This window comes from Rhinatrema bivittatum, chromosome 7 (assembly GCF_901001135.1).
Source record: "Rhinatrema bivittatum chromosome 7, aRhiBiv1.1, whole genome shotgun sequence".
Classification (NCBI taxonomy): domain Eukaryota; kingdom Metazoa; phylum Chordata; class Amphibia; order Gymnophiona; family Rhinatrematidae; genus Rhinatrema; species Rhinatrema bivittatum.
Genome location: NC_042621.1, coordinates 38,450,928 through 38,463,582, shown reverse-complemented (window position 1 = coordinate 38,463,582; position 12,655 = coordinate 38,450,928). Strand labels below are relative to the sequence as shown.

Genomic DNA, 12,655 nt, shown 5'->3' with positions numbered 1-12,655 from the left:
ACCTTTCAAGTATCTCCTTGATACTATATCACCCCTGCTCCTCCTTTCCTCCAGGGTGTACATATTTAGATTCTTCAATCTCTATGAAGACCTTCCACCTTTTTGGTCACCCTTCTCTGGACAGCCTCCATCCTGTCTCTGTACCTTCGGAGATACGGTCTCCAGAACTGAACACAGTACTCCAGGTGAGGCCTCACCAAGGACCTGTACAAGGGGATTATCACTTCCCTTTTCTTACTCGATATTCCTCTCTCTATGCAGCCCAGCATTCTTCTGGCTTTAGCTAACGCCTTGTCACATTGTTTCTCCGACTTCAGATCATTAGAGACTATCACCCCAAGGTCTCTCTCCTGTACCGGCGATCAGGTTAGGAAAAGGGTCGCACAATTAAAGAGTGTGAATTTTCCTAACCCGTGGCTATGCACAGGTTAGGAAAATGGACGCTCATAAAATTGAATGTCCATTTTCCTATCCCGCTGACAGCTGACCTCTCCTGGGTGCCCACTGCCAAGGAGGCATTAGGGGCACACATTTGTCCCTAGCTCCACCTTGTGAGCGCGACCCCTCATTTAAATATTCTATCACACGCCCAGGAGAGATGGTTGAGTGCATGTTAGGAAAGCGGGTGCTCAACACTGAGCGCCCGTTTTCTACGTGGCTTTATTGTATTGGCCTGTAAAAGTAGGAAACAAAACAAAAGATTTAACTGGTTGGGAGAGGAAATGCGTATAGTGTTGAAGTTAAAGTTCAAGTGTTCTTCAGTTGCCCACGGTTGGCTTTTCCAGGAATACTGGCAGGCTGATGTCAGTGCAGTGTTAAATGAGAGTGACATTAGGGAGTCAGTTGATCTCCAGCTCCCTCTGCTGGTTAGAGTGCATAATCCATTTGTGTGGTCAGCTTTTGAAGGGGAAAAAATGCATGAGCAAGGGCAAAAAACAACGTGGGACCTTTTTTTTCCAGTCTTAAATTTAGCAGCTTGCACTAAATGTCTCAAATCTTTCTGTCAAAGAGATCAGTGAAAGCTTGCAGTCTCCCTCACATACCCTATCTGAGCCATGCTTATTTTAATTTATAGACACAGATTGATTAGTAAAGAATTTCAAAATGGTCCAAGCTTCAGGGCTTAAAACCCTAAAAATAACAGTCAGAAAGATAGCAGGCCATAGCAGATCCTCTGGAGTTGAAATTGTGATGAGTATGGAGAGCATCCAGTGTACTAAATCAAACTCTACTTGACAGGTAGTCACTTATGAGGAGCAGCTAGCAGAATTAAATATCCAGGTGCAACAGTGGCAAAGGCAGCATGAGGAAAGTTCACATTTGCTGCATGACAAGGATGAAAAACTGACTATGCTCAGAATGGAGCTGGAATCTCTCAAGGGAAAATTGCACTGTGACGCAACAGAGGTAATCAAGGTGATGTAGATGTTTGCACGATTACATATCCTATAGCTGGAAGCTACACTGTGAGTGGGGAGAGGTAAGAAAGGTGATGTACATATATACATGGTTTCATGCAATTGAACAGCCAGCAACTGCACTGTGAGTGTGGAGACGTAATAAAGATGATATAAATGTATACACGGTTACATGCAATCATATAGCCGAAGCAGCACTGTGAGTAGGGAGATGTAAAGAAGGTAATGTGTATGCATGCATGGTTAAAAGCAGTCCAACAGCCAGAAGCCATAGTGGGAGAAGTAATGAAATCATACATACATATACATATGGTTTCATGCAATCTTATAGCCGAAAGTTACACTGTGAGGGGGATAGGTAAGGAAGGTGATGTACATGTATGCATGGTTACATGCAATCCAATAGCCAGCAGCTGCACTGTGAGTGGAGAGAAGTAATGAAGGTGATGGACATGTATACACAGTTACATGCGATCCTATAGCCGGAAGCTGCGCTGTGAGTGGGGAGAGGTAAGAAAGGTGATATACATGTATGCATGGTTAAAAGCAGTCCAGCAGCCAGAAGCCATACTGGGAGAAGTAATGAAACCATACATACATCTATGTATGGTTACATGCGATCCTATAGTCGGAAGTGGAGTGGAGTCGTAGCCTATTGGTCAGAGCAATGGGCCCTGAACCAGGGACACAAGGGTTCAGTTCCTACTCAGTGATTGCTAAAGGCAAATTACCTCTCCGTCTGGCAAAAATAAATGCAGTGTTTTGACAGTAGAAGAGGATCAGAAGGCTCATCTGAATATTGCTCCCAGCATCCCCCGGGAGAGGACTCTAGAGGTCACAGCAAGTGATCCAGGCTTTGAACTCCACAGCCCCAGCTTCCAGAGGCCCTGCACCCTTTGCAGTAGAAGAGGACCGGAAGGCTCATCTGCATACTGCTCTCAGCATCCCCCGGGAGAGGACTCCAGAGGTCACAGCGAGTGATCCAGGCTTTGAACTCCACAGCCCCAGCTTCCAGAGGCCCCGCACCCTTTGCGGTGGAAGAGGACCGGAAGGTTCGTCTGCATACTGCTCCCAACATCCCCCGGGATAGGACTCCAGAGGTCACAGCAAGCGTTCCAGGCTTTGAACTCCACAGCCCCAGCTTCCAGAGACCATGCACTCTTTGCAGTAGAAGAAGACCGAAGAGGACCATCTTAAACCTTTCAATCCTTTGAGTGAAGATCAACTTAATGGTGGTTGAAAAGGATTGGTAAGTATAGCTTTGGGAAATCTTAGGACTTAAAAAAGCTTGGGGAGAGGTGAAATAGTGGGATATATTCTTTAGAGTTTGTGTATGCCTGAGATAATAAGCAAGCCAGCGGGAGTTAATTCTAGTGTCTGTCTTTCCCACTGACCCAACCCTAGCTCAACCCTTGAATTTTAGGCAAGACACTTTTTCATTAAAAATCAATCAGGCTCTTAACTAAATCATACTTTTGCACCAGCCCTTATTGAGAGTTTAATCATCCCTTGTAGGACACTAGCAGATTAATTAGTAAATGCACCTGTAAATTTAAAGTACTCTAATTCCAACTCCCATGGTAACCTAAACTTAACCAGGATCTTCACAAAATTAAGATGAAGGCAGTAGTCCAGCAGCAAAAGGGGGCTTTCCATTCTTTTGTATTGAGTATCTCATGTATGTTGCAGTCTGGGAAGCTGCAGACCAGGAGTGAACCCTTGGGCCAAACTACCCCAATGATAGGGCAGGTCGGGAGGCGAAGCCACAGGCAGAGGTCTTCACCCGGGAACCCCCCAGGAGGAGCCCGTAGGGTCCTAGAACCTTGGGACTTAGGAGAACAGTGAGAGTCTCTATAGTAGAAGAAGGCCTGGGCAGAGAGTATGATAAGGTAGTCCAATAGGAATGCTGTAGTCCGTGGGCTAGATGGGTCCGGCGTGTGCTGGAGCAGATAGGGAGCAGATACAGAGTCTATAGCGTGCTGTGGACTGGAGCAAGCTATGAGCAGGAACGGAGTCTGTAGCATGCTGTGAGCTGAAGCAAGCTGTGAGCAGGAACGGAGTCTGTAGCTTGCTGAGAACTGAAACAGACTGTGAGCAGGATTGGAGTCTGTAGCGTGCTATGAGCTGAAGCAAGCTGTGAGCAGGAACGGAGTCTGTAGCGTGCTGAGAACTGGAACCGACTGTGAGCAGAAACAGAGTCTGTAGCGTGCCGTGAGATGAAGCAACCTGCGAGCAGGAACGCGGATGAACCCAGGTCAGGCTGGCAGCTGGCAGGAGAGGAATCAGGCACGTGCAATAGTCGGTGGCTGGCAGTAGGCAGAAGCGGAGTCAGGAACAGGCTGAGGTCAATGGCAGGCGGCAGGCAGAAGCGGAGTCAGGAACAGGCTGAGGTCAATGGCAGGCGGCAGGCAGAAGCGGAGTCAGGAACTAGCAGAAGTCAAGTCAGGAACGTGGAACAAGCGAAGCGCAACTCAGAACTACTAACCAGTAGCGACCCTCGTTGCAAGGCAATGAGACGGTAACCGAACACCGGTTAAATCAGGCTTGGGGCGTGGCGTCGTTAGCCCGGGCGGGGCCAGACTTCCGGCGGCTGTGCGTCCATAGTGCGCGTCCTCACGCGCGTGCGTGGCGGCAGGGAGATGAGCTGGTAATGGCGGACGCCCTGGAGGGCTGGCAGAGCCACAGGAGCGGCGTTTCCACCACTGTAGGTAAGCACAGTGTAGAGCGAATAGGGGGGAAGCGGTGGAGACCGCAACAGTATCCCCCCCTTTACGGCCCCTCTTGAGAGGCCCGGGTTTATCTGGGTGGTCCCGGTGGAACTGGTGCAAGAGGTCTTTGTCCAGGATATTACGCCTGGGCTCCCAGGTGTTGTCTTCATCACCACAGCCCTCCCAGGCCAGTAGGTACTCCCATCTACGGTTGTGGAAGCGGATATCTAGGACCTCCCGCACTTGATACATGGGATCATCATCGACGGACGTGACCGAAGGATCCGGAGGTGTGCGGTGGTACCGGGAGAGAACCACAGGCTTGAGCAGTGATGCGTGAAAGACATTGTGGACCCGGAAGGAAGATGGTAATCTTAGCCGATAGGGGGGGCGCTCCTGAGCAGCGCACAAGATGGCCGCCCACACCTAAAGCTCCGTGCACCCTCGCTCCCTAAATCATTCTTTTGGTCGATTTGTAAGTTTTTCTTCTCTGCTAAAGCGGGACCACTTTCTCTCTGAATCATGGCAGCAGCTAAAACGGGGAAAATTGAAGCGGCATTCGCTTCCGCTACCGGCACGAAGAGACAGAAACAAGATCCCCCTACGCCGGACAAGGCCAACCCCGGGAAAAATATGGCGTCGGCCGACTTGGTCCTAACGGAGCTCAAGCAAATGAAGGACATGTTACAACTTAATGTTGAAAACACTACTGCGATTCGCACTGACCTGCAAACCTTATCTGCCCGGATGGATGGGTTTCAGTTGCGATTAGATGACACCGAAACGCAAGTATCTTCCTTACTCCTTACAACCGCGTCTCTCCCGGAACTCACAAAAACTGTGGCGCAGCTCCAAACAGACGTGGAAGAGTTATCTAATAGAAATCGCCGCAACAATATTAGAATACTAGGGATTCCGGAGGGGGCGGAAGGTACCGATCTTATGCTTTTTTTGGGGACCCTGGTTCCCACATGTCTACAATTGACCTTTGAGCAACCACTGGAGCTGGAACGGGCTCACCGTATACCTTCTAGGCCCCTGAGAAATTCTAAGTACCCGAGACCTATCATTTTTAAAGTCTTGCGATACCCACAGGTTTTGCAGATCTTTGCTGCGGCTCGCACTAAAGCCCCAATTGTTGCGATCCCAGGCCGTCCCCGGGACCGCCACTCACCCCGTCGCGGTTCCCCTCTGGTTTCGCCGCATCTTCGTGCTCCCCCGAGCCTCGGTCAGGCCGTGCAGGCCCCGAGAACGGCGCTCCCACGCCGCACTGGCTGCCGGCGTTCTCCGCGGCTAGGCCCCGCCCCCTAGCCGCACGTGCGCGGCAGGCCCCAGGTCTTAAAGGGGCTAGCGCGGGAATCCACTGCACTGCCTCCTAGATGACGTCAGACGCTCAGGGTATTTAAACCCTGCACCGAGATCCTCTCCTTGCCTTGCAACGAGGTTCCCAGGTATTTCCTGTCTACAGTTGTGGTGTTCCTGTCTCGTTTTGTTCCTGCTTGGCTTCTGACCCCGGACTGGCTTACGGTAATCCTCTGGCTTCTGACCCCGGACTGGCTTACGGTGATCTTCTGGCTTCTGACCCCAGGACTGGCTTATGGTGATCTTCTGGCTTCTGACCCCAGGACTGGCTTACGGTGATCCTCTGGCTTCTGACCCCGGACCGGCTTACGTTGACTCTTTGGCTTCTGACCTAGGACTGGCATTCGGTGATCCTTCGGTTCCTGACTCTGGACTGGCGAGCGACGACCTTCCGGCACCTAACCTTGGACTCCATCCGGCTTGGCCCCCGCGGGCCCTCCTAAGTCCCAGTGGCCGGGTTCCTACAGGCTCCTCCTGGGGGAACTCCGGCTTCCAGGGTGAATCTCCTAAGTCCCAGCGGCCGAACTCCTACGAGCTCCTCTCGGGGGAGGATCGGCTTCCAGGGCGAAGATCTTCCCACTACTGGGCCGGCTCCATCGTCTCCTTCTTCCTCGCCAAAGCCCTTGGTCACATAGGGTTTCCAGAGGCCTTCCTTCAGCCATCCACGAGACCGTCTTTGCCGCCTTCCGGTCGGGGCCACTGCTGCAAACATCTTCAGCAACTCATCCTCTGGTTCCGATCGGCCCAAGGGTCCACGAATCCAACAGATTGCAAGGCCATGGACCCTGCGGACCTGGCCGGCCTCAAGGCTATTCCGGGCATAGCCCAGAAGCTGCAACAACAACAGTCCTGCCTCGATACTCTGATGTCAGCCGTTCAACGCCTGGCGGATCGCGTTGAAGGAACCTCTGCAGCTCGCCCCGTAGCACCCTCGTCCCAGGCCAGCGCGGGTTCCCCTGTCCCGATACAGATGCCAGCACCGCCTAGATATTCTGGAGATCCGAAGGCGTGTCGGGGGTTTCTCAACCACTGCTATATCCGCTTTGACTTACTACCTGCTCAGTTCTCCACGGACCGGTCCAAGACGACCTACATTATTTCTCTCCTGGACGGGAGACCCTTGGCCTGGGCTTCTTCCCTTTGGGAGCGCCAAGACTCCCGACTGAATAACCTTGTACTCTTCGTCAAGGCCTTCCGGAGGATTTTTGACGAACCGTCCCGGGCCTCCACGACTGCCTCGGAACTCCTCCAGTTGAGACAAGGTAATCGCCCCCTAGAAGAATCGCCCCCTAGAAGAATATGCGATGGAGTTTCAGACCCTGGCCACCGAACTGGCCTGGGGGGAGGACAGTTTACATGGGATAGCTGGCTTGTTACGGCGGTTACTACCCCAAACCAAATATGCCTGATACTTCACTTTCAATGCATATACAGCATAGCTCTCTGCTTCAATGACAGGGGAGAAGAATAACTGATACTTCACACATCCAGCAGAGCTCTCTGCTACAACGGCAAAGGAGAAGAAAAAGGGTTCGCACTCAAAACGCGGGGAGTAGCTGGCTTGTTACGGCAGTTACTACCCCAAACCAAATGTGCCTGATACTTCACTTTCCATGCATATCCAGCATGGTTCTCTGCTGCATCGGCATGGGAGAAAGACTGATACATCACGCATTTCCAGCATAGCTCTCTGCTTCAACGGCAGGGGAAAAAAAAAAAAAAAAAAAAAAAAAAACTGATGCTTCACGCATATCCTGCATAGCTTCAACGACAGGGGTGAAGAAAAAAAAGGATTCGCAATCACAAAGCGAGGAGTAGCTGGCTTGTTACGGCGGTTACTACCCCAACCAAATGTGCCTGATACTTCACTTTCAATGCATATCCAGCATGGCTCTCTGCTTCTACAGCAGGGGAGAAGAAAAAAAAAACCAACAAGAGCTGTACAACATAGTCTAGGTAAAACAAATAAGCATGGGTGTAGCTTGCTTATCGCGGCGGTTACTGCCCCTACTACCCCTAACTAATCAAGCTAGATATTTCACTTGCATGCAGCTCCATCACTGCTCTCTACATTAATGGTGGGGGTGGAAGGGGAATAGAACAAGGAGCTAAGAGTAACAGATAAGAATGAGAGAAAAAATGTGTGAGGCTTGCTGGGCAGACTGGATGGGCCATTCGGTCTTCTTCTGCCGTCATTTCTATGTTTCTATGTTTCTATATTCCTGGAGGGTCTTTCCCCACGGCTCCAGGATGAACTCGCGGCTCGGGACCTCCCAGACGACCTCCAAGAGCTCATAGAATTGGCCGGACGAGTAGATCGACGCATCCAGCGCCGCTTCCGAGAGCGAAGGTCTGTGCAGGGGCCGGCCGCTCGTCGTACCACGCCACCTCGGGTCCGAGCTTCGCCTTCTGCGGCAGCTGCAGTCCCGCCGAAGGAACCCATGCAGTTGGGCCGAGGCCCTCTCTCGGCAGAAGAACGAAGGCGTCGACGCTCGCAGGGGCTATGTCTCTATTGCGGTGGTAAGGGGCATTTCCTGGCTCGCTGCACAGAGCGTCCAGGAAACGCCAGAACCTAGAGTCAAGTGGGGAGTTGACCCTAGGCAGTACCTCTCCGAACTCCCCATGTACCGTTCCAGCTAAACTCTGTCTTCCTGGAGGAGGGTTTGATACCCTGGCACTGCTCGACTCTGGGTCCGGAGGGAATTTTATCCTCCATGATCTGGTGCAACAACTGCAGCTTAAGGTCCTGCCTCAGGAACCCCCTTTGCGGGTATCATCCATCCAAGGGGTTCCCCTTCCAGGGTCCATTACTACTCGTACGAGTCCTCTCCAGCTTCAGGTCGGGCTCCTTCATAAGGAGGAGATCTCTTTTCTCATCCTCGAGAGATCCATTCACCCGCTCATCCTCGGACTGCCCTGGCTAAGGAAACACTCGCCAGTAATAGACTGGCACTCGCTTCAGATCACGTCTTGGGGGCCAGCCTGCTCCCACAGTTGTCTTCCTGCTCGTCCGCTCCAGACGCTTCCACTTCTGACCGCCCTGCTGACAATACCACCACAGTACCAGGCCTTCCGGGATGTCTTCTCTAAGGAGAAGGCTGAGTTACTACCTGAGCATCGCCCGTTCGACTGTGCGATTGATTTACTGCCAGATACCACGCCTCCTCGCGGTAGAGTTTATCCTCTATCCCTGCCCGAGACCAAGGCCATGTCTGCCTACATTAAGGAGAATCTAGACCGAGGATTCATAAGACCATCTAAGTCCCCCGCAGGAGCCGGCTTCTTCTTTGTGGCCAAAAAGGATGGGTCTCTTCGGCCCTGTATCGACTACCGGGGCCTGAACCAGATCACCCGACGAGACCGCTATCCGTTGCCCCTGATTCCGGAACTCCTAGATCGGTTGCAGGGGGCCCGCATCTTCACCAAGTTGGATCTTAGAGGGGCGTACAACCTCGTACGGATACGACCGGGAGACGAGTGGAAGACTAAGAACATCCAGCTCCGGCTTCCGTCCATGAGGCTAGCGCCCCGTTACATTGGTCCCTTCCAGGTAGCCGAACGTGTTGGCGCGGTTTCCTACCGCCTACGTCTTCCATCTACCCTTCGCATACATGACGTCTTCCATGTCTCTCTCTTCAAGCTGGTGGTCCTCTCCCGCTTTCGACCTTTGCCTCCGAAGCCCACTACTGTCACTTCTGACCCGGGAGCCACGTACACTGTTAAGGAGGTGCTGGATGTCCGGTTCCGACGGCATCGTTGGGAGTACCTCCTTTCTTGGGAGGGCTACGGGCCCGAGGAGAACTCGTGGGAACCCTCCTCTCACATCCTGGATAAGGATCTCCTCCGCCGGTTCCATCTGGCTCATCCGACCAAGCCCCGGCCTCCAGGGAGGGGGCGCAGGGGGGGGGGGTACTGTTGCGATCCCGGGCCATCCCCGGGACCGCCACTCACCCCGTCGCGGTTCCCCTCCGGTTTCGCCGCATCTTCGGGCTCCCCCGAGCCTCGGTCGGGCCGTGCAGGCCCCGAGAACGGTGCTCCCACGCCGCGCTGGCTGCCGGCGTTCTCCGCGGCTAGGCCCCGCCCCCTAGCCGTACGCACGCGGCAGGCCCCGGGTCTTAAAGGGGCCAGCACGGGAATCCACTGCACTGCCTCCTAGATGACGTCAGACGCTCAGGGTATTTAAACCCTGCACCGAGATCCTCTCCTTGCCTTGCAACGAGGTTCCCAGGTATTTCCTGTCTACAGTTGTGGCGTTCCTGTCTCGTTTTGTTCCTGCTTGGCTTCTGACCCCAGACTGGCTTACGATAATCCTCTGGCTTCTGACCCCGGACTGGCTTACGGTGATCTTCTGGCTTCCAGGGCGAAGATCTTCCCACTACTGGGCCGGCTCCATCGTCTCCTTCTTCCTCGCCAAAGCCCTTGGTCGCATAGGGTTTCCAGAGGCCTTCCTTCAGCCATCCACGAGACCGTCTTTGCCGCCTCCCGGTCGGGGCCACTGCTGCAAACATCTTCAGCAACTCATCCTCTGGTTCCGATCGGCCCAAGGGTCCACGAATCCAACACCAATCACATACCAAGGGCAATCCATTTTGTTTATACCCGATTTGGCTAAAACTACCGCTCATCGGCGCAAAGCTTTATTGAATTTGAGGCCACGTCTACAAGCCCTGGGAGCGCGATATGGCTTATTGTATCCAGCTCAAATGAGGGTCACCATAAATAACAAAACCCAGATTTTTCAAGATCCACAAGTTCTGGAGGAATTTCTATCTTCCTCCGACTTCACAGCCTCCATGGTGACCTGACTGTTGTTTTGTCTTTTCATGGCTATCTCACAATCTACCCTGGATTACAGGTACATAAGGTACCTGTCCTAATCAGTTTGTTGGCCTGACAGTATGCCTGCTGTCTTTATGAAAAGGGATGTTATGTCCCCTGTGTGACCATTATATTTACTTGGAATCATGTTCTTGGGAGCGAGGGATGTGGGCGTCACCCTGGCCTGCCTTGAGGCCCGTTTTATTTTCTACGTGAAGCCAGTGTGAATTAACACTGCCCTCTCTATTTTTGACTCAGTACATTGTTACGGTATTAATGAGACGCTTTGTATATTTGGTTTTTTTTCCTCTGTTTTCTATCCTCTACGCACCTGGACATCGCTTTTTTCACTCTTTTACATATCTCCAATATATATACCGGTTGCTTAGGTATATCATGTGGCTGGCCTGCTTGTTTTCTATGAGCTAATGGCGACAAGTATCTCGTCTTTCAAAATAGTCTCCTTGAACGTCAACGGTTTTTCACATGCAATTAAGAGAAGGAAGATTCTCACTTATCTTCAATCCATCAAAACGGACATTGCGCTTTTGCAGGAGTCTCACCTTTCCGCAACTGAAGCTTTAAAGCTTAAACAACAGTGGGTGGGTCAAGTATATTTCAGTGCAGCATTCAAGAAAAAAAGAGGTACTGTCATCCTCCTCCATAAATCCTTAACGGCGATGGTTTCAGATCAATTGGCGGATCCTGATGGCAGATGGAATTTATTACGCCTAACTATCCAGAATGAGCAGTTTACTATCCTCAATATCTATGCACCAAACATTGATGATCCCCTTTTTTTTCAGGATGTCTTTGTGAACTTGCTTCAGTTGGACTCTACATCATGCATCATAGGTGGTGATTTTAACCAACCTTTAGATCCTATTTTAGATAAACAGTCTGATGCTAAAATTACTATTTCCAAATTCACAAAAACTCTGCAACATCTTCTCTCCACATATGGATTTGCAGATCCATGGCGATTGACTAACCCCACTGGGAGAGACTTCACCTTTTTCTCTTCCCCTCATTCATCATACTCACGAATAGACTTTTTTCTCATCAATAAATCCTTGCTACCAAGAGTCTTGGATACACGCATATATCCTATCCTGGTGTCTGATCATGCGGCTACTTCTTTTACTTGTAACCTCAGTTATCCTAAATTGATTTACAGACAATGGCGTTTCAACTCCTCTCTCTTAGAGGATCCTGACTTCAAGCCTTTCCTGGAAGAAAAGATTACTGAATACTTCCAAAACAACAGTTCGGGAGAAGTTACATCCGCCATAATATGGGAAGCTTTCAAGGCTACAATCCGTGGGGAAATTATCAGTTTCTCCATTCGTCGGTCTAAACAACGGAAAGAGGCTTTAACCGCCCTGCACCAGGAAGTGGCATCTCTTGAGTTGGAACACATCAGGCACCCATCATCAATATCTTTAGCTGCATTGGTCAAAGCTAAATATCAATATAATAATTTGCTCAGCTCACAAGTCCAACTTCATGTTTCGCACACGAAAGCACAATACTATGCGGGTAATAACAAATGTGGTCATCTGTTATCATCCTATTTAAAGAAGAAATCGGAAAAGAAACAGATATCGCAGATTCTTTCTTCCTCTAACGACTTACTAACTGAGGACTCTGATATTTTACAAGCTTTCAGCGACTTCTACGCGCACCTATACCAATCAGAAATTTCGCCTACACCAGAAATGTTCCAAGATTTTTTTGCACAACTTCAACACCCGAGTTTATCTCCCGCACAACTGGAATCGTTAGATTCACCGCTAACATCTGCTGAGATCGCCTCTGCGATCAATTCTCTGGCGCAGAAAAAGGCCCCTGGACCAGATGGCTTCACAACGGACTTTTATTGTTTCTTTCAGAAGATTCTGACTTCTCATTTACATGATTACTTCTCTTCCTTTCTTCTTCACACTGACTCAGCTTCGTCTTTTACACAAGCTTGCGTGGTGGTTCTTCCAAAGCCTGGTAGAGACGAGACCTCTATAGCAAATTATCGCCCTATTTCCCTCTTAAATACGGATTACAAAATATTCACTAAAATTTTAGCTACCCGGCTCTCCCGAGTTATGGGGGCATTAATCGACCCTGACCAATCTGGCCTGATAACCAACAATACTAGATTGTTCATGCATATTCAACAGGCTGCTTCTTCTTCTTCTGTACCGACAGTGGCCATATCACTAGATGCTGAAAAGGCCTTTGATCGTGTAGAATGGCCTTTTCTATTTGCCGCCCTGAAATGGTATGGTATTGGTCCTATTTTTTTGTCTTGGATACAATTTCTATATACATCTCCTAAGGCGTTCCTATACATTA

General features: G+C 50.6%; 1 protein-coding gene across 5 annotated transcripts in view; it reads left to right on the top strand.

The window, feature by feature from the left end:
• The window catches only part of PMFBP1 (polyamine modulated factor 1 binding protein 1), a 1,053,891-nt gene that overhangs the window by 922,937 nt on the left and 118,299 nt on the right, over positions 1-12,655 (top strand). For 3 of the 5 annotated variants that reach the window (XM_029608277.1, XM_029608275.1, XM_029608274.1), the window contains one exon: positions 1,240-1,407. The exons of the other annotated variants lie outside the window; for them this stretch is intronic. In XM_029608277.1, the coding sequence (XP_029464137.1) occupies positions 1,240-1,407 (168 nt within the window). The remainder of the gene's footprint in view (positions 1-1,239; positions 1,408-12,655) is intronic. 5 annotated transcript variants of the gene reach the window in all.